The sequence below is a fragment of the Peromyscus leucopus genome, chromosome 3 (assembly GCF_004664715.2).
Source record: "Peromyscus leucopus breed LL Stock chromosome 3, UCI_PerLeu_2.1, whole genome shotgun sequence".
Taxonomy (NCBI): Eukaryota; Metazoa; Chordata; class Mammalia; order Rodentia; family Cricetidae; genus Peromyscus; species Peromyscus leucopus.
Window position 1 is genome coordinate 49,877,896 of NC_051065.1, and position 20,288 is coordinate 49,898,183.

General features: G+C 47.7%; 1 protein-coding gene across 1 annotated transcript in view; it reads left to right on the plus strand.

Moving 5' to 3' along the window:
- The window catches only part of Kiaa1549 (KIAA1549 ortholog), a gene marked incomplete at its 5' end in the record, with an annotated part of 128,265 nt that overhangs the window by 65,102 nt on the left and 42,875 nt on the right, over positions 1-20,288 (plus strand). Inside the window, 6 exons of the mRNA XM_037204298.1 lie at positions 3,873-4,000; positions 6,687-6,870; positions 8,821-8,880; positions 9,987-10,135; positions 12,983-13,160; positions 19,339-19,523. Coding sequence (XP_037060193.1) covers positions 3,873-4,000; positions 6,687-6,870; positions 8,821-8,880; positions 9,987-10,135; positions 12,983-13,160; positions 19,339-19,523 — 884 coding nt within the window. The remainder of the gene's footprint in view (positions 1-3,872; positions 4,001-6,686; positions 6,871-8,820; positions 8,881-9,986; positions 10,136-12,982; positions 13,161-19,338; positions 19,524-20,288) is intronic.

A 20,288-nucleotide genomic window follows, 5' to 3' on the forward strand; every position in this document is an offset into this window, starting at 1 on the left:
GCTGTGCCCCATGGCATCTAACGCCCTCTTCCGGCTTCCACAGGCACCTGCCCCTTATTTGCACATAATTAAATAAGCATATTTAAAGATAGAAGCGTGATTTTACATCAGAAAGATCTGAGTCGAGAGCGGCTACCAATGACTCCAGTAGGCAAGCAGATATTAATATAGGGACACAGGGTAGATGAAAAGAACAAGACAGCATGGTACCTTTAAGAACACAGTAACTTCCTAACAGTAAACCCTAAAGAAAAAGAAATTAATGGATTACCTGGAAAAGAAGGTAAAGAAAAAAGTTAAAAGAAAAATGTCGGTACTACCAAGTAATCTGTAGATTTGTTGCAGTTCCTGTGAAACTACTAATGGTCTTCCTCACAGGTGTAAGGAGGCTAATGGCCTTCCTCACAGGTGTAAGGAGGCTGATGGTCTTCCTCACAGGTGTAAGGGGGCTGATGGCCTTCCTCACAGGTGTAAGGGAAGGGGGCTTCTGAAATTTGTATGGACCCCAGAGCAAAACAAATCCCCCAAAGAGAACAGGCACAGTAGCCTGAACAAAAGAAGTACTGGAGGACAAATAGAACCCAGTACTGAAAAAAAGTACTGAGCATAGTACCCAGTCTTAGAATATATCACAAAGTGATAATAACCAAACCGTCATGGTATTGAAGAAGAGCAGACATGGAGACCGCCGGAACAGAAAGCTCAGAAACAGACGCGATTTTTGACAGAGACACCAAGAACATGTATTGAAGAAAGTATAGTCTTTTTAGGAAACCATACTGGGAAAACTGGATGTCTTTATGAAGGAGAAAAAAACTAGACCTCCCCCCCCCACCACCCCCCCCCCACCACCACCATACTTTAAAAAAAAAAAAAAGCCCTTCAAATTGAGAGCAAATTGTAGGATCTTAACCTGTCAAACTGATAGGAGACACTGGAGAAATGCTTTTAGGATAATGGTCTGGGCAAAGAATTTTTTTCTTTTCTGCATATGACCACAAAAGTGTAGGTACCCAAAGCAAAAACTGGCAGATGGATTCACATCAAGTCTCTTGTAAGCATCAGTAACAGGGAACAGAGTGGAGAAACAGCCTGCAGAATGGAGAGACTATTTACAAGGCATCCATTTCTAGAATACGCAGGGAGCTCAAACAACCGAGCAGCAAACCCCTTAAGTAATCTAATTTTAAAAATGGGCAGGTGGAGCAGATGGCTTTAGTTTGTAAAGACCTTGCCATGCCGGCAAGCAGACGTGAGGACCTGAACTTGACCCTCAGCACTAATGTAGAAGCTGGGTGGAAAGCCTCTGTGACCCCAGCACTGGGGGGCGGGAGGGGGGTACTGGTATAGGGGGATCCCTGGGCTTGCTAACCAGCCAGTCTAGCTAAATCAACAAGGTCCAGATTCAGTGAGAACCATGTCTCAAAAATAGGTGTAGAGCAATTGAAAAGGACACCTGACACTGATCTCTGGCATCCGTGTGTGTGTGTGTGTGTGTGTGTGTGTGTGTGTGTGTGTGTGTGTGTGTGTAGTATACACACCCCTCCCACATGCAATGGGAAAATGACCAGGAGAAAATTGCCAGAATAAACATTTTATAGAGCAGGATATACAAATGATCAATAAGGTTATGAAAAAAATACCTAGCACCACTAATCAGGGAAATGTACATCAAAAGCATGAGATACCCTCTTGCCTCAGAAAAGCTTATCCAAAAGATGATTAGCCCATGCTGTTAAGAACACAGAGAAAGGTGATTTCACACGTGCTGTGTTTTGTTTATTTGGATTTGTGTGTGTGCGTGCTCACGCATTTGTTTATTTAGTATGTGTGCGTGCGTGTACATGGAGATCAGAGGACAACTTGTGGGAATAAGTTCTTTCTTTCACCATGTGGTTTCCTGGGATCAAACTCAGATCATCGGGTTGACAGCAAGAGCTTTTACCCATTGAGCCGTCCTGCTGGCCCTGATTTGTTTTTGTTTATTTTAATTACACACACACACACACACACACACACACACACACACAGTGTGTATATGTGTGCTATGAGTTTATGTGCACCACAGAGGCCCAGGGGCATCAGATCGCCTGGATCTGGAGTGACAGGATGTTGTGAGCCCCCTGCTGGGGTCCTGGAACCTGAACCAGGTCCTCTGCAAGAACAGCGAGGCTTTTTGTTGACTGCTGGGCTGTCTCTCCAGGCTCTGCTGGTTTTGTTTTGTTTTTGAAGACAAGGTCTTGCTGTATAGTTCAGACTGTCTTACTTTCACCCTGATCATGTAATGTTGATTATACAGGCATCATAGAAAACGAGAAGTTTACTGTGTGGTCCAGGAATCACACACACACACACACACACACACACACACACACACACACACACGCACACACACACGCACACACACACACGTAAACAAAATGAAGGTAGTATGTTGGAGAGAGGTCTTCACTGTGTCTTTTTGCAGCTGTATTCACAGCAAGCAAGATAGGCAATCAACCCGTGTGTTCATGGACAGATGAACAGATGAAGAATTGTGGCATATGTCCGCACTAGAATATCATTCAGCCACAAAGAACACAATTATCCAGTTTGCATGGATGGAACCGGAGGATGTTATACTAAGTGAACTATCGGAAACAAAAAGCCCAGTACCACATGTTCTCACCTACCTGTGAAAGTCAGGTGTAGAATAGTGATCTCCAGACAGTCTGGGGAGGACAGGTCGAGTGAGGAGGGCCAACCCCTCCAGTGTGCAGCTGGGTGGGAGTTGCTTTGTGTCTGATAAAGTAGGAGAAATGTGCTCAACAACTATAAGCTGTATATTTAATTTAAAAAAAAAAACCTTCATTTTATTTTAAGTATGTGGGGGTTCTGCCTGCATGTATCTCTGTACCATGTGTGTGTGGTGCCCTCAGAGGCCAGAGGAGAGCATTGGATTCCATAGAACTGGAGTTAGATAATTGTGAACTGTCCCGTGGATTCTGGAAATTACACCTGGGTTCTCTAGAAAAGCAGCTGATGCTCTTAACCGCTGAGCCATCTCTCCAGCCCCCGGCTGTGTGTTTCAAAATAGCCGATAGGGACAATTTTTTTTTTTTTTTTTTTTTTTTTTTTTGGTTTTTCAAAACAGGGTTTCTCTGTGTAGCTTTGCACCTTTCCTGGAATTCACTCTGTAGCCCAGGTTGGCCTCAAACTCACAGAGATCTGCCTGCCTCTGCCTCCCAAGTGCTGGGATTAAAGGTGTGTGCCCCCACCGCCCGGCGGGAGAATTTTGAACATTCCCAATATAAATAATAAATTTCTGAGCAACAAATACATCATTGTATATGTGTATTAAAATGTTACTGCCTAACCATAAATATGCAGAAGAAAGAGACTTCTGTCACTCACCATAATTACTGTGTTAAAGAAGAACTAAAAGTATGTTTCACAAGGCTATCTTAAAAAAAAAAAAAATTGGGGCGTTGGTGGCGCACGCCTTTAATCCCAGCACTCGGAGCAGAGCAGGCGGATCTCTGTGAGTTCGAGGCCAGCCTGGGCTACCAAGTGAGCTCAGAAAGGCGCAAAGCTACACAGAGAAACCCTGTCTCACCAGTTAAGAGCGCTTGTTGCTCCTGCAGAGGCCTGGAATTTAGTTCCTAGCACCCATAGAGTAGCTCACAACCATCTGTCAGTTCAGTTCCAGAGGATCCTCTGCCCTCTTCTGGCCTCTGCACACATGTCGTGCAGACATAAATGCAAGCAAAACACCCACACACATAAAACAAAAACAAGTGCTGCTTAGTCAGACAGTGGATGCATTAGTTTGCGTCAGTACTGGCCCCTCCTGTCACCTCATTCACGGGGCTGGACTGCCCTTTCTCTTTCAGTCCTTCAGTTCGTGCCTCCAAGTGTGGATACTGGCTTCTGCAACTTCACCCAGAGTGTGGAGAAAGGCCTGATGACTGCTCTCTTTGAAGTGCGGAAACACCAGGGGGCATATAACCTCACAGTGCAGGTGAGTGCGCCACGGCCACAGGGCAGGGTGCCCTGTCCTCCACGGTGTTTCATTAAGATGCGTCCTCCACGCTGGGTGTAGTGATGCCGCCCTTAATCCCAGGGCTCAGGAGGCAGAGGCTGGTGGGTCTCTGTGAAGTCAAGGCCAGCCTGGGCTACCAAGTGAGTTCCAGGACAGCTAGAGCTACACAGAGAAACCCTGGGGGTGGAGGGAGGTGCAGAAAAGGATGTGTCCTCCAGTGGCGGGAACCCAGCTCGTGTGAGCTGGGTTGACTTTGGGTAAGGCATGGAGTCCACAGCATGACTTCAGAGATTTCAGAGTGACTGCGAATCAGGGAGTCAGATAGTGAGTTGAAGAGCTGGTCGTAGGCAGGAAACTCAGTCATGTTTCCCTGCAGGAATGATCTTAACTGTACCGTCAAGGAGGCAGTGTGTGAATACACTTTCCTTTCCCCACAGTGTGGGTGTCCTAGATACCAAGGGCTTGGTGCTGGAGCTGTGTCAGGTAACGGAGCCTTCAGGTTTATCTGGAATATTCTGCCTAGACTTCACTCACTTGGTTTCTCTAACCTGAAAATAGGAAATGATCCAAAATCTAAAACGTTCTGTGCATCATTGATGACGATCAGTGATTGATGCTCCGAAAGCTTCGCACTTTGGGCCACTTCATTTTCACGCCAGAGAGGCTCCACCTCTGTATTGGGGTTTTTCTGGGATGTGGCGTCTCCGTCTAACAATTGGTTCTCCACCTCCCTAACGTTGCGACCCTTTAACACAGTCCCTCATGGTGTGGTGACCCCCCAACCAAAAATTATTTTCGTTGCTACTTCATAACTGTAATTTTACTACTGTTATGAATCGTAATGTAAATATCTGATATGCAGAATATCTGATATGTGACCCCTGTGAAAGGGCAGTTTGACCCCCCAAAGGGGTTGTGACCCACAGGTTGAGAACCACTGATCTAAATATGAAGAGGATTTTTTTTTCTTTTTTGATCAACAGACTGACTTCATGTACATTCTACGCAAACCGCTGATGTTTTATGGTGTGGCATCCCCCCCCACACACACACATTGTTCCCTGTCTGAAATGTATATTAGCTCTAGATTTTGAAGCTCTGGAATCCGCTTTTGTGCTTCTTAGTTGTCCTTCACATGGTATGGAACTTTACGTTCTGTTAGGGATTTTGGGAAGTCTGTCCTCTGAGTCACTAATTTTTCCTTCAGCTGCGTCCATTCATACTGAAATTTCTGGCTAGTCATTTCCCTACATTGTTCTTTGTTCCTTTCTCATCACATCCTTTGCTGAGATGTTCCAGAGTAGCCTTCCGAGTCTCAGAAGACATTAAGTAGGATTTTCAGAAGTTTTTCTCCCGTTTTATTCTGTGTTCTTCCCGTGTCTGTTTCCTCTGTAGTACTGTTTTGTGTGCCGGTCTTTGTCCTTTGCCTTTGTGCGGTTTTCTGTGTCTTTGGGGGCCGTTGGTTGGTAGGAGGTTGGTTGGTGATGAGGGATGGAGATCGGGGTTAATTACAGTGTTGGCCTGGCTGTCCCCTTTGGCTATGGAGGCTGCCTCTCCGTTAGCCCTGTCTCCTGATGGGAGAATTCAGCTGAGCTCTGGGAGCTGGGTAGGCTGTATCGGAACACACTGGAGTGCGGTGTTCTGTACATGCAGTGCTGCACAGCTTGTGATCAGAGAGGAAATAGACAGGCTGGCCTGCCCTGTGTCGAGCTCAGGAGGCCCTCCTCTGGGGATGGAGCCCTGTGAGTGGTTTTCATGGCACAGACTGCCTTTTATGTCTTGTGAGCTCTGGTGTACACTGGAGTCATCCATTCGCCTCCTTGCTGATGGTCTTAACCCACAGGAGGCCTTTGGTCTCCTCTGGGAGGGGCTCGTTTTCCTCTGAGGGCAGTTCTCTGGCCGTTCTGGGAGGTGGCCGTGCTGGGGCCTGCGTCAGCCTGGGTGTGGGATCGGCAGGAAGAGGGAGGCTTCAGTTCACTCTTGGCTTGCCTCCTCTTAATGAGCTGAACCATGCCTGCTCAGTAACCTACTTCTGGTCTCAGGTCTTCAGCTCTCTCCAGGGGGCCTCCCCAGGCTCCCTGCGGGAGAATGAGACTGTCGTAGCCTTTGCCTGTGTGTGTTCAGGCTCTTGGCTCTCTCGGTCCTGGTTTATTTCAGCGCCATCATCCTGTCCTTTCTCCATCTTTTAGAAATTTGACAGGACTTCTGGTTTTCTTCCCTTCTCAGCGCTGTGGTGGATTTATCCCCTTTTTTTCGACTTACTGTCCTTCCGTGGGATTTGGGACTGGAGGGGGAGGGGCTCTGGGTGCATGCTGTCAATTCACCACTTAATGTAAAAAACATTTCCAGTAAACAGTGTTTCAAGTCTCACAAAAAAAAAAAAAAAAAAAAAAAAGGAGCAGGGTTGGAAAGCCAGCTCCTCTCCTTTTAGAGGTTTACCTCCTTTTTAGTCAGGCTTGGAGACACACAGCTGTAATCCCAGCACTTTGAGGCAAGAAGTTCCCAGCCTGGACAGTCTAGTGAGACACCATCTTTAAAAAACAAAACATCTTTTCTCTTTACCGCCTTTGAAGAACAGTGATCGGAGAACTCGTGGTAGATATCAGCGTCAGGCTTTCAGCTCCACGTTTTATTCCAAAGGCGTCTTCTGACCTCCTTCTTTCAGATTGTGAATGTCACTGTTGGCTCCTCACGGGTGGCTCCTCGCAGGGGCCCAGTGAATATCATCTTTGCTGTTAAAGGCATGCAGGGCTTCCTGAATGGGTCAGAGGTGAGCGATCTGCTCCGGAACCTGACGGTGGTGGAGTTCAGCTTTTACCTGGGGTACCCAGTGCTGCAGATCGCAGAACGTGAGTAACTTCCTGGCTCCTTGGGAGCGCCGGCCAAGGGGCTGCCAGGATTTTTGTGGATAGATCTCTACTTTAAAATATCTTTAACCTTAAAAAGAGACCCAATTGGTGGGGCAGTGGTGGCGCATACCTTTAATCCCAGCACTTGGGAGGCAGGGGCAGGTGAATCTCTGAGTTTGAGGCCAGCCTGGGCTACAGAGTGAGTTCCAGGATATCCAGGGCTACAACAGAGAAACACTGTCTCGGAAAAAAAAAAAAAAAAATGAAAAAACAAGAGAGAGAGAAAGAAAGACCCAGTTGTTCTAGAGTGCTTTGGGGGTCATAATAAATGACGTCCAGATGAAGAGAGGATTTTTCCTGTGCTCCTGCTCGCTCACGTGTACGACGTCTCCGTCATGAAATTCTGGCCGGGATGGCCCACTGACCACCAGAGGACACACACTGACACAGGCACCCCGGAGTCTGTAGGTTCGTGGTGGGGCTCACGCCTCGCAGTTTAAATGAATGTGTAGTGCTGTGCACCTGCCCTGGTAATGTCATACACAGCAGGTTCCCTGGGCCTTCTTTTCCACAGGACATACTTGACTGAACTCCCGAATAAAATCAGGACTTACCAAGCGCAGCCAGGGCAGGCTCAGAGCAGTTCTCTGCCCTGTGCCTCCCTTTCCTGTGGCTCTTGAGAAGGAAGGGGCACTATAAACAGTGTGCTGGGTCTAGAGAACAGGAAGCCATGGGATGGGGAACAGCTATTCGCGGGTAAAGGTGGAGAGGACATTGGTCTGCAGAAGGGGAGGGGAGGTGGCTTTGGGGAGGGGGGCTAGGGAATGAAACTTCGGGGTCCTCACTTGGTGATGAAGCTTATGCAATGGGGCATTTCCCCAAACCCATGAAACCGGATGCCGGAAAGAGTGAACTCTACTGTGCATTAAGTTAAAAAAATATATTAAAAAAAAGTAATAAATGAAAACAACCTTCCTGGTTGAAGCAGTCAGATTGCCAGGCAGCTGGGGAAGACGAGGGGATGTCTGCTTTAGAAAGAGTTAAGGGCAGGCAGATAAATAAAATAAAGTTCTTTTTGGAAATGGACCAGCCAAGTATCCTGACCTGTGTTTCTTAATGGCTTTGGATATATTATTAATTGAGTCAGGAAGAAGCTATAAAATATGAAGGTGGGGCTGCAGACCTGGCACAGTGATTGAGTACATATGTGGTGCTCTTGTGTAACTCCTTCTCCAGGGGCCGCTGTGGGCACCCACGCTCACATGTGTACAGATACACATACAAACACACATGATTAAAAATGAACCATAAAGCGGGGTGGGGGTGGTCCACATCTTTAATACTAGCACTCAGAAAGCAGAGGCAGGCAGATCTCTGTGAGTTGGAGGCCAGCCTGGTCACAGAGCGAGATCCAGGACAGCCAGGGCTACAGAGTGAAACCCTGTCTTGGAAAAAAAATAATAAATAAATACATAAATCATAAAAAATGTATACAGACAAGTAGATAGATTGAAGTTATTTATACACAACAGTTTTTATTTTTGTACAGTATATGTACATACAGCTAAAGTAATAAGCAGGAGCACCCAGAGACAGTTGCCAGCAAGCCAGAACATGCTTCACTTTACCCTGACGCATTGCTGAGAAAGCCCTTGGCTCTGAAAAACACAGCTTACAAATGCTTTGAGCCGTTGCAGTGACCTGTGTGTGATGCAGTGGTCCGTGATGAGGCCAGAGAAGCCCCTTTCTTTCCTTTTATCCTTCCCTCTCCTAGGGACTCAGAAACTGGTGTCTGTCTGTCTTCATACTCTTGGTATTTGGGGTCTCGAAGAGTGCTATAGTGTAGGGAAGGTAGTGTGTTATGATTTACCCCATGCTCTCAGAATACTTGCATTCTGAGTGAAAACACGTTTCTCACAGTCCTTTTTTTCCGACTCTTGCCTTTCGTAGCCTTCCAGTACCCACAGCTCAACCTGTCTCAGTTGCTGAAGTCCTCTTGGGTCAGAACAGGTATGTTCAGTTTATGTAATGTTGGGGACCTCTCCAGTAAGAAGTCTGTGGGGGCATATGGGGAATGATGCACCCTTCCTGATTCGTAAATCGAGGACAAGATGTACTTCAAATTCTTGGCAGAGAATGAATGAGAAAAGGGGTTCGATTTGGGCTATGGGAATGTGTCCCACTGAGTTATGGCACAGAAGGGACTGCTTTAGAACTCACACATCAAGTCCAGGGCAGAGTCTACCCAGGATCTGCAGTTGTCTCCTGACCTGACGTAGGATAAAGCTCAGAAGCAAGCTGAAAATACTTTTTTCTGAAAGTATTGCTAGATGGGGTATTGGTAGTTTGGGAACCAGGGTCAGGTATTTAGACAGACTTGGGCACAGACAGGGCCATGTATGTAGACTGAGGACATGATATTTCAGTGCAAGGCTCTCTAACCTGGTCCCTGAATTCTAAGAGTCCCAGATCCCAGTGTGCCAGCAGCATGGGACCGGTCATACAGAAAAGAGTGTCTAAGTAGGGACAGTCACCGTGTGTGGGCTCTGAAGCCTGTGTGGCCTCGGCTCTTTGTACAGTGCGTCGATGCCGTTTTCCAGACCTCAGAGTGTTGAGTGACTTGCCTGGCATTGGACCTCAGAGAGAGCTGAAACCATTTTGGCTCTTTCCCCACCAACTGGAGGATAAGCCGATTATCTGTTGAGATACTTTTGTCTGATAGAGATAGCAAGGAGCAGGCAGATGCCCTCTCCTTAAGGGAGGCTGTAAGTCTATGTTCAAAGACAAGATAAGAACTCAGACTGTCCAGAAGTTTGAGGTAGCGCAGACTGACGGGACCCTTTGTTTGATCTTGTTAGACGCTCTGTGCTCAGAGCTCCCAGTGCTGAGTTCCGGGGCTTCTCCTCTTCAGTTTGCCATGGTCTCGGGCCACTTGGAGGGCCCTTTACCCTGTTCCCATAGAGATCCCCCCGTTACGTCTCCCGTCCAGTAGGTAGTGTTTGTGGTAATCTTGTATGGGATTTTGCACATGTGCACACACGCTGTGGTCCCTGCCCCCATGTTCGTGACTCTCTGCGCTGACTTGCTCTGAGTGCGTTGTTTCTTCTTGAACACAGTCCTCCTGGGCGTCGTGGAGAAGCAGCTCCATAACGAAGTGTTTCCGGCGGAGATGGAGCGCAAACTGGCCCAGCTGCTCAGTGAGGTGCCCACCAGGCGAAGAGTGTGGCGGAGGGCCACCGTGGCCTCCGGGAACAGTGTGGTGCAGGTACTCGCTCAAGGAGGGTAGGGAGCAGAGGAAAAGCCCCGGGAACTCTGCTGTTTTCATGCACGTGGGAAAAGCCCGACGTGAAGTGTTCTACTGAACACGGCAGCCTTGTGAGTTGACTTAGGGTCCAGACGGAAACCTTAGCAATTCATTGGCCTAGCCCTAGAATGCAGGGAGCGTGGAAGAAAACTTACCCCTGGCTTCCTGTGTCGTCATAAGGCTTTGTTTTCTGAAGAGCGACTTTTAAAATCACCGACAGCTGACCTTGTTTTATGGTACTAGCGACATTTTAGAAATGAATCCTTGATGGGGGAGTCGTAAGCAGACAGAGGGCATTTTCTGCCCGCTTTTCAGAATTCTCACCTTCCCCACCTCCCGCCAACCTGGCTGTCTTCTGTTACCCAAATCGTCTTCTCTCTGGGAACCGGGCAGGCAGACCACAGGAGCAGAGCTGTTTGAACTGAAAAATGACCTATTTAAAGACGCACATACTCACAGAACTTTGGGGGTGGAGCTGCTGCTTAATTCCTGTCTCGGTGTGAATGGTATGAGTCTCTTTTTCTACCAATCCTGGAGGATCACAGAAAATGGGGTTCACAGAACATTTCAGAAACCCAGAACTGGGGTGAAACCCGGCAGTGAAGGGTGACAGGTGGGCGGGGCGGGGTGTGAGAACAAGATACGGAAGTGACATGGGTAGGTTAGGGTGCCAGTTTTACCTAGAATTAGTGTCCCTGTCCACCAGCGCCTTCACCAAATGCGTCCCTCCCAGGCTTGCTTCCTCTTCCCCGCCCGGAAATGCGGTTCTTAGGCCCCCAAATGGTTTCCTTGCCAGGGGCAGTCACCCCGGGGAAGCTTACAGAGTGCTAAGATTTTAAACACTTGTTTTATTATTTTTAATTATGTATAGGGTGCGTGCATGTGAGTACAGGGGCCTGCGGAGGCCAGAGGTATTGGATGCCTCTGAAGCTGGAGTTAGAGTTGGCTGTGAGCCGCCACACGTGGGTTCTTTTTTTTTTCTTTTTTTTTTTTTTTCGAGACAGTCTCTGGTAGCTGCACCTTCCTGGACTCACTCTGTAGACCAGCTGCTCGAACTACAGAATACTGGCTCTGCTCGATCTGAAAAGTTCCACGCCTCGATGTGGTTCTGAGACATGAACTCAGATCTCTGTGAGCAGTAGTGCTCTAAACCACTGAGCCATCTCTCCAGCCCCAAATACTTAGGAAAAAAAAACAATAAAAAAGAAAGGAAAAAGCACTAGTAAATTACCATTAATTAAATAAGCATACAACGAAATAAAAATTAAGATAAATTATGAAGGCCTTGCCTTATCCAATAGCCCATGGCTTCACAAGGGCTGAGTGTGCATGTAAAGCAGTTACAGAGCACCAGGAACCTGGGTGATCAGGTGTTAAACTGGATACTCCAGCTTCTTAAGGTCGGAGCATCAGATCTGTGGAAGGTAACCAAGCTTCCTCAGACCAGTGCCCCCTGACGGATCGCCCGGAGGCCACTCTGTTTCTGGTCTCTACAAAGGATATTGTGTACAGAAGTACGAGGCTCTCTGCCTGAACCTTATTTCTGAAAAGGAAAATACTGAACAGGGGCTAGTGAGATGGCACTTGCTACCAAGTCTGATGACCCAAGTTCGAGCCCCAGGCCTCACGTGGTAGAAGGAGAGAGCCGACTTTGTTTTGCACGTGCGTGTGAGTGCAGGGGCCTCCTGCACGTTGTCCTCTGACTTCCACCCGTACGACAAGGAGGGACACGTGTGTCCACACACACACAAACAAGTGTAGTTTCAAAAACGAACAAAAGAACCAGGCATGGTGGCGCACACCTTTAATCCCAGCACCAGGGAAGTAGAGGTCAGCCTGGTCTGCACAGCAAGGTCCAAGCCTGCCAAGGGTACAGAGTGCGACCTTGTTTCAACCCCCTCCCAATTAACAAAAGATAAGAAAACATTGAGCCAACATAGAACTCTCTAGGAATCAGGGAGTGGGTAAAGAGTTAATCTGTATGTATTGGAATATCCTCCAGCAACTTAAAAAATTAGTAATACAGAAATGTGCTCTGAAAAGGAGCTGTAGAGAGGAACTTGAAGAACAAACCTGAAAGCAATACAGAATTTTCACAGGGAACTATGCTCAAGTCTTTAGAGTGGTTTTCTGTAATTGGTTGAATTTCAAGAGGGTTTCATTTTATTCTTTATAGTGTTTTACATGTGTTTCTCAAAATTTCTTCATTGGGCCTCATAACTTGTATAATACACACATACTTTTAGTCACCCAAGTGGTTGACTCGGAGATACCTTGTATATTGTGATTCCCAATATAAATCTGATTAGCCGTCATCCAGAAAGAATGCTGGAGTTAGACCTTTCTATGGCTCCTTCTAGACTGGACAACCTTCACAGTCTTTAATCAAAGTGGCTGCCACTGAGAATGAGTTCTGTGAGAAGAAGCTGTAGCAGCTCCTATATTCCCCAGACTTTCTAGTCTAGAGGGTAGGAGTATAGGTACACTCCCATGGCATGGTGAGCTTGGTGGAGGTTGTTGGTACAATTCCAGACTGTCTGGTGCTGTTCTATGCATGCTGTTGGTCCCTTTGTCTCAAAGAAGACATTGAAACAAAGTATAGTTGCTATTCCACACAGAGGGACTTTGCTTGTAACTCTGTCTCCACCAGTAGTGAGCACCGAGGAGATTTTGGGACTCCGGATGTGGTAGTGAGCTTTGGAAGAGGGCTAGGACAAATCCCAAGTCACACACTAGGGACTGAGTGCCCTGAGAAGGGGCATTGGCAGCCTGAGCTTCCCTGATGCTGATGGACTCCGTCTGTCGCAGGTAGTGAATGTGTCCAGGCTGGAGGGAGACGACAATCCCGTGCAGCTCATCTACTTTGTGGAGAATCAAGATGGAGAGAGACTCACTGCAGCCGAGTCTTCAGATCTGATCAACAAGGTAGACCTTCAGAGAGCGGCCATCATCTTAGGCTACCGGATTCAAGGTGCCATTGCCCAGCGTAAGTTCAGGAGTTTTACCCTGCTGAGCATGCTGGAGTCCAAAGCCTCTTGTGTTCTGATAGAGACCCATTCTGACCCGTGTGTAGATTTATGTCCTAAAACCTTGTCCTGAAGTGGTGCTTATGGGAGAGGCTGGCTGTTGATGTCCATTTGCTGAGACTTTCTTGTATTTTTCTTAAATTTATTTATTAAAAATTACAGAATATACACTCTGTACACTCACACACGTGTATGCATGCAGTGGTGATTCTGTGGAGATCAGAGGACAACCTTGTAGACTCAGGTCTTTCCTTCCATCTTTATGGGGTTCCAGGGTTCCAGCTCAGGACGTCAGGCTTGCGTGGCTTTATTTGTACTTTCTCTGCCGAAACCCTCTTTATTTTTATTTCCATCTGTGTGACTGTGGCCACTGCTGTTGCTTTTCCTACCTCACACCTCATATTCACGGAGTTACTAGTGAGTCACAGGACCTTACATCAACACGAACACTCTTTCCCTACTCCGTACTGGTTTTCACTTTAAAAACTGTCTTTGGTAAAATAAGGTACCTATTCTGTTTTTATTCCAAAATCTTCCATGTCACACCCTGCGTGTTGGTGGGGTCAGTGAGTCACTCAGGAAGCCGGGAGGTGCCCTCTAGGTTGACGGCTTCCTTCGGGGTCTCTGAGCACAAAGGAGTCCCTTGATCCTCACTCTCTCTTCAGTGTGTTTCTCCCTCACCCTCGCCTCACACTGCGGCCCAGTTAGAAAGACGTGTTTGCTAGTTCTTATTATTGTTGGAAGGTACTGGGCCCTGCCCTCTGGCAGTGATTGCTCTCAAAACCTCTTCTCCAAATGCCAGATTTGGGGTGTGTATTGAAAATGAAGAATGGGGAGCAGCATGGAGAAAATAACTCTGTAAATCGGATTTTACAAGTCAGACGGCTGTTAAGTCTCCTCGTGGTGTTTTCCCCTCCATGATCCAGAGCAGCCTTGATAGTGTGTGGGCAAACCTGCTCCCCGAAGGAGAGGGATAGGCAGATGTCTTAATGGCAGAGGAGTACTGAAGAACTTTACTGAGGAGAGGTAGGAGACAATGCAAGGTTTTTTTCCTTTGTCAGTGTGTTTATTAAAAACATAGACTGATGGACCTGTGCTTAAATGTCATTGTGGATGCGTGCTGATGTCCGTAAAATGGGCTCTTCACAAATACACCCTAGACAGATGTAAACATGCAATCAGAAATGACCACTAAGACAGTCCCATTTCAGACATAATCTTGTAATTAACACTTGTAAGAAAGTGGAGTTGGCATAATTTACAATCCATCAACACTCACAGAGGCCAAGCGTCACAGACATAAGGGCATGCTATGACCACGAGACATGTTTCTGTACTTCTCAAGTAGCTTTGTATTTCATTATGAAGGTTAGTTATTACAGCCTAGGTTGTCTGTAACAAGTAGAACTTTTATGTCCACTCCATCAGTTACAACTCTCTGGATGAAATCATTAGCCAGCTTCTTTATAACAGGCATTCCATGTGACTCTCAGTCTTCATACAGTACCCAGTTTCTTTCATGACAATGGAGTAATGAGGCTGGAGAGATGGCTCAGTGGCTGTGAACACTGGCTGCTTTTGAAGATTACCTGGGTTCAGTTCCAGGCACCCTCATGACCATCATAATTCCAGTTCCAGGGGACCCTGACATCCTCTTCTGGCTTCTGCAGGTACCAAATACACAGGGCACATTCATACATGTAGGCAAACACTCATATACATAAAATAAGAATAAATACATCTCTAAAATAAATGGAGTGACTCTGGCAGAGCCATATAGATGAGATGCTCCGTATGGAGGCGATCCACCCCCAGGCATCTTCCGGTTTATGTCTTCACGTCCTTCAGGTCCAGCTTCTGGAACATTGCAGCCCAGTTATATCAGCTTTAAGCTGTTGCACCCTGCTCTCCCCGATAAAGTCAACAATGCAGCTTTAAACTCTTTTCTTTAATTTTATTTTTTTATTTTACGTGTACTGGTGTTTTGCCTGTATAGATATCTGTGTACCACATATATGCAATACCCACAGAGGTCAGAAGAGGGGATTGCATCCACTGAGACTGGATTATAGAGGGTTGTGAACTACCATGTGGATGCTAAGAACCAAACCCAAGTCCTCTGGAAGAGCAGCAAGTGCTCTTAACCACAGCGGTGTTCCTCCAGCCCAGCTTTTAAACAGTCCCTTTGAAATCACCCTTTGGAGGAGGCTTTTGGGGAAATCAGTCCTTGTCCCTGGAGACTAACCAGCATGAGGGCCGCTGTGTGCACCTCCTTCGTGTGATGGACAGTGGTGGGAGAGATGACGGGATACCGTTAGTAGGCTGTTTGGTGTGCCCGAGATGACTGCGTAGTGGGTCTGTTTCAAATCAGTGAGGAAATAATAAAAAAGCACTTCCTGACATTGCATCCAGAGCCGGGGCAGGCGATGAGAGAGCTGCCTCCCTCCGTGGTGTACACAAGCTTGATTTCAAGAGGATAGAGGCACCTTTCTGTTGGGGTTGGCCGGGAGTTAGGGAATGGTGTTGGTACAGATTTTCATGTGCTGGCCTATCCAAGCAGGTCAGCAGTCCTCCAAGTGCTTGTCACTGACCACAGAGTTACACGACTAACCGGTGCTGGCTTTATTAAATAATGAGAAATCCATAAGTAGTGTCTAGCTGGCCCCAAAGCTAAGAGAAACCAAAGGCAGGAAGGAGTGAGAGCAGGTAGGACTGAAAACAGTGAAATGTGGTGAGCCGTTTCCTCCATCTAAAATACACACGCTGACTTGGACCACACACATGCCGTGAGACCCCAGCAAGTTCAGATGACTCCTACAGAACCTGCACAGGGGGTTCCAGGCCTGTCTGTGCATGGTAGGGCTTCCACAGCTTAGCTAGCCCGCACAGTGAATTCTACACAGCACACATGTATGTCGTCCCTTGTGACGTGGCTTTCCATACTAAACATGCATGTGCAAGGATCCGAAAAGGCCCAGCCTGGTTTCCACACACATGGAGCTCTGTGTCCTCACCTAGGAACTGTGTCCGCCTGAATCTGCCTGACTTCTCAATAAAAGCCCTGAGAGCAAAGACTTAGGGTGGTCGTGTCTCTCTGACCTGCCCACCCTCCCATCTCAAGGTGCGCTCTACTCCTTTCATTAAAAGCTTACTTAACCCTGGTCTGGTTCCCCTCTCCTTCCTTGTCCATGACGGGTCCTAACTTGAGTCACCTGACCTGAGGACCGCTCAAGGCCATATGGGATTTCAGGGTTGGTAGAAGAAGCCTCACTTCCTACCAGGGCCAGCCAAAGGGACCTTGAGGACACCTGCCTCTGTGGTTTTCCTAGATTAGAACTCAGAAGAATACCAGTTCCCTCAGCTCCTCTATGAGCTGTCAACATGCCCATTTTTCTTTGTTCTTAGCAGCATGAGCTGTTGATGTAGATACAGACCTTGTTCTCCCCCTGTTAAACATAAACTTCTCTAAGACTTTTTGTTGGGGGTAGAGAGAAGGCTCAGTGGTCAAGAGCACTGGCTGCTCTTCCGGAGGACCTGGGATGGAGTCACAGCACCCAGACAGCAGTTTACAACCCCTGTAACCCCAGTTCCAGGGTATCTGACACCCTCTTCTGACCTCCGAGTGCACTGCATACATGTGGTTCACAGACATACATGTAGGCAAAGCTCTCATACATATAAAAATAATCTATAATAATAATAATAATAATATAATCTTTTTGTGTTGTTGCTCCGTCTCTGAGCAGACATATTTTGATCCTGGAGCAGGTATTAGCTACCGTGACAGGAAGAAGCTCAGAGCTTAGTCCCTGCCGATCACAATTTAGGGGTGTTTGAAAAGACAGTGCTTGGAAGCTGGGGTGAGCAGAGCAAGGAGGAGCTGTACAGCATCTAAGGCTGAGGATGAATGAAGGGGATTTTTAAAAGAGCAGTAAGGTACCAGGGGTGCAAAGGATCAGCATGGAATGAGGACACAGGGCAGAGGATCGGCTAGCGAAGGGAATTGGAGAGGGGTGGGAGCAGAAGGGTCCCTGCAGGGTCATCTGAGGCGTGGAAGGTGAGAGGCTGCGGTGTGTGGGCATGGCTGTGAGTGCAGACAGGCTATTCCAAAGGAGTACAGTTCGCTTTAATGCCATCCAGTAATTGACACCGGTAATAAAGCAGTTCCCAGGAAGGCCCATGTTCCCAGGGTTCAAAGGTCACAGGTGAGGAAGACAACACCTCGAAACCCCATGTTCAGACTTCAGTTTCCTAACAAGCATTCCCTTTAGTTAAACCCAAGAGTCTTCTTTATGGGAGCGGTGGTAGTACAGTGGCGGTGGTGCGCTAATAGCACCAGCAGAAAGTACATGTAGTTAGGAAGGAGTGAGAAAAGGAAAGGAGAGAAAACTACGTAATTATAATCTCAAAAACAAAAGGAAAGAAAGACATCCGTAACCCTGTTGACCTTCTCCAAACCATCTTGACACACATAAACAAGTGGCAGTGGGTGTACTCAGTGTGTGCAGCCACCTCCTCTCTGCTGGTACAGAGCTCTGCCCGTTGCGTAGCGGCCCTCGGGTCCTGGCAGCCAGTTTTCTTCTGTCTCTAAATCTGACTGTTGTAGGTGCCTCTCTGGTACGACGCTTATCCTTGTGTGTCTGGCTTCTCTCAAAGAGCGTGTTTTCAGAGTCCGTTCCGGTCGTGGCTATTTTGAGGTTCCTTTCTTGGTCTTCTTTTTTCTTCTGTGTTTGTGTGTGAGACAGGTGTCCCACTCTGTCATTCTCCACCCAGTTCCTCTGAGACAGGGTCTCTCACTGAACCTGGAGCTAGGCTGGTGGCTGTTAAACCCAGCCATCCTCCTATCTCTGCGCCACAGGGTTTTGGGGTTACAGGTGGGACTGTGACCACGCCCTTCTTTGACCTGGGTGCTGGGGGTCTGAATTCAGGTCCTTCCGTTTATCCAGCAAGTATGCTTACCCAATGAGCCAGCTCCACAGTACCCCACTTCCTACTGAAGAGCTGACTAGTGTGCTCTGCTGTGTGGCTGTACCACATTTTGTCGCTCCGTTCACACGTCGATGGCTTGGGCTTTCCGCCATCATCATCGTGGTGAGTGCAGCCGTGAACAGCCCGTCTCTGTCAGGTTTTCAGGTGCTGAGGTGGACGTGCCCAGTTGCCTTTTTTGGGTGCTCCAATCTTGTAGTCATACGTTTTTGTTGGGACCGTCACTCCCCAGTAGTGACGCGGAGACTTATTACTACTTATGAAGGCTCGGCCTGTACCTCAGGGCATGTCCCACTAGCTCTTACAACTTAACCCGTTTCTGTTCATCTGGGCTGCCCCGACGAGGCTCATTTACCTCATCTACGTACTGTCCATCCTACTTTCCTGCTTCCTTCGTCCAGCGTCCTCTGTGCCTAGAAATCCTGCCTAGCTATTGGACGTTCAGCTTTTTAATTAAACCAATCAGAGCGATGCATCTTCACAGTGTACAAAAAGATTATTCCACAACAGTAACTCGTTATGTAGCACTAGTATCAGACACCATTATTCGGGGATTCACTGCTCGGTAGCTTTCCCTCCAGCCACTAGAAGCAATGCCCTCCGAGGGCTTTGGTCTGCTAGTGCATCAGCACACCTTGCCTTTAGAATGGTGTCTGGCACCATCAGTAAACATTTGTAAGTGAGGACACAGAGGGAAGTGAGCTGGTAGAATGGGGAAGAGCTTCCTTCCCAGACCTCCAAGTTCCAGCTCACGTTCTTTCCAGAGACCTGGGGGGGGGGGTCATTCCTGCTCCGTTGGATACGGTGCTCATTCATACCTTGTCTTGAACATGTAGCTGCTCTTCTCATTTTTGAAGAGAACCATTTTGAATGAAGCTGTACAGAACTATTTTATGAGATGTTATGGAGCAGGAAGAATAAACTAGACACCGAGAGACTAGAATCGACCAAACTTTTGTCCTCTTGACACATCGTATGTGTCATTGTGATCCCTGGTCCATTCCTTGTGCGACATTCGAATGTGTGTGGTTCTTTCGTGGCGTGAGCTGTATGACAAACCCCCGAGTCTCTCGGAGGAAGGAATATTCTGTCCAGCAAATGAGGGAAGAGCGTGTTGCTGAGAGTCTTTCTCCCTCCTCTGCTCATCTGCAGCTGTGGACAGAGTGAAGAGGCCGTCCCCGGAGTCACAGAGCAGCAACCTGTGGGTCGTGGTTGGCGTGGTCATCCCCGTGCTGGTGGTCACTGTGATTGTCGTCATCCTCTATTGGAAGCTGTGCCGCACAGACAAGCTGGATTTCCAGCCTGACACGGTGGCCAACATACAGCAGCGGCAGAAGGTAAGCCCCCCACCTCAGTGTCCACGTGAGCATCCTCGTGGGGCAGAAACAGGTCCAGGCTTGGATGCGGAAGGACAGGGAGGGCCTGGTCTAACGGGGGTCCTCTGTCTTCATGTCTGTTTACCATGGCCCCAGATCTCTGTAATACAACCCAAGAACAAGACCTATAAAAACAGATGCAAAGTGATTTTAATCTGAGAGGCTCGGTAGATCAGTTCATCCTGTGAATGAATTGTGATCTGTTCACTCTGGCTGTTTTTGAAGAGCATTGGCCATCCTTCAGATCTGTGTGTCTTTCCTCACACAGATCCACTAGATGGCTCTTAGTTTCTTTCTGTTCGCGTTGGGAACCCGTGTGTGTGTGTGTCTGTGTGTGTGTGTGTGTGTGTGTGTGTGTGTGTGTGTGTGTGTGTGACTGTGTGTGTGTGTGACTGTGTGTGTGTGACTGTGTGTGTGTGTGTGTGTGTGTGACTGTGTGTGACTCTGTGTGTGTGGTTTGTGTGTGTGCATGCTCATGCCTGAGGAGGTCAGAAGAGGATGTTGGATCCTGTGGAGCTGGAGTTAGAGGTGCTTTGAGCCACCCAGTATGGGTGCTGGGAACCAAACTCTGGTCCTCTGGATGATCAGCAAGTGATCTTAACCACAGAGCCATCTCTCCAGCGCACATTTAAGCATTAAAAATTGGTCCGAGGTGTTTTAAACTTCAGGGTTATGACAGCCTTCAGTCTTCCAGCAGATCCACTTTGTTGTTGTTGCGGCCAGTGG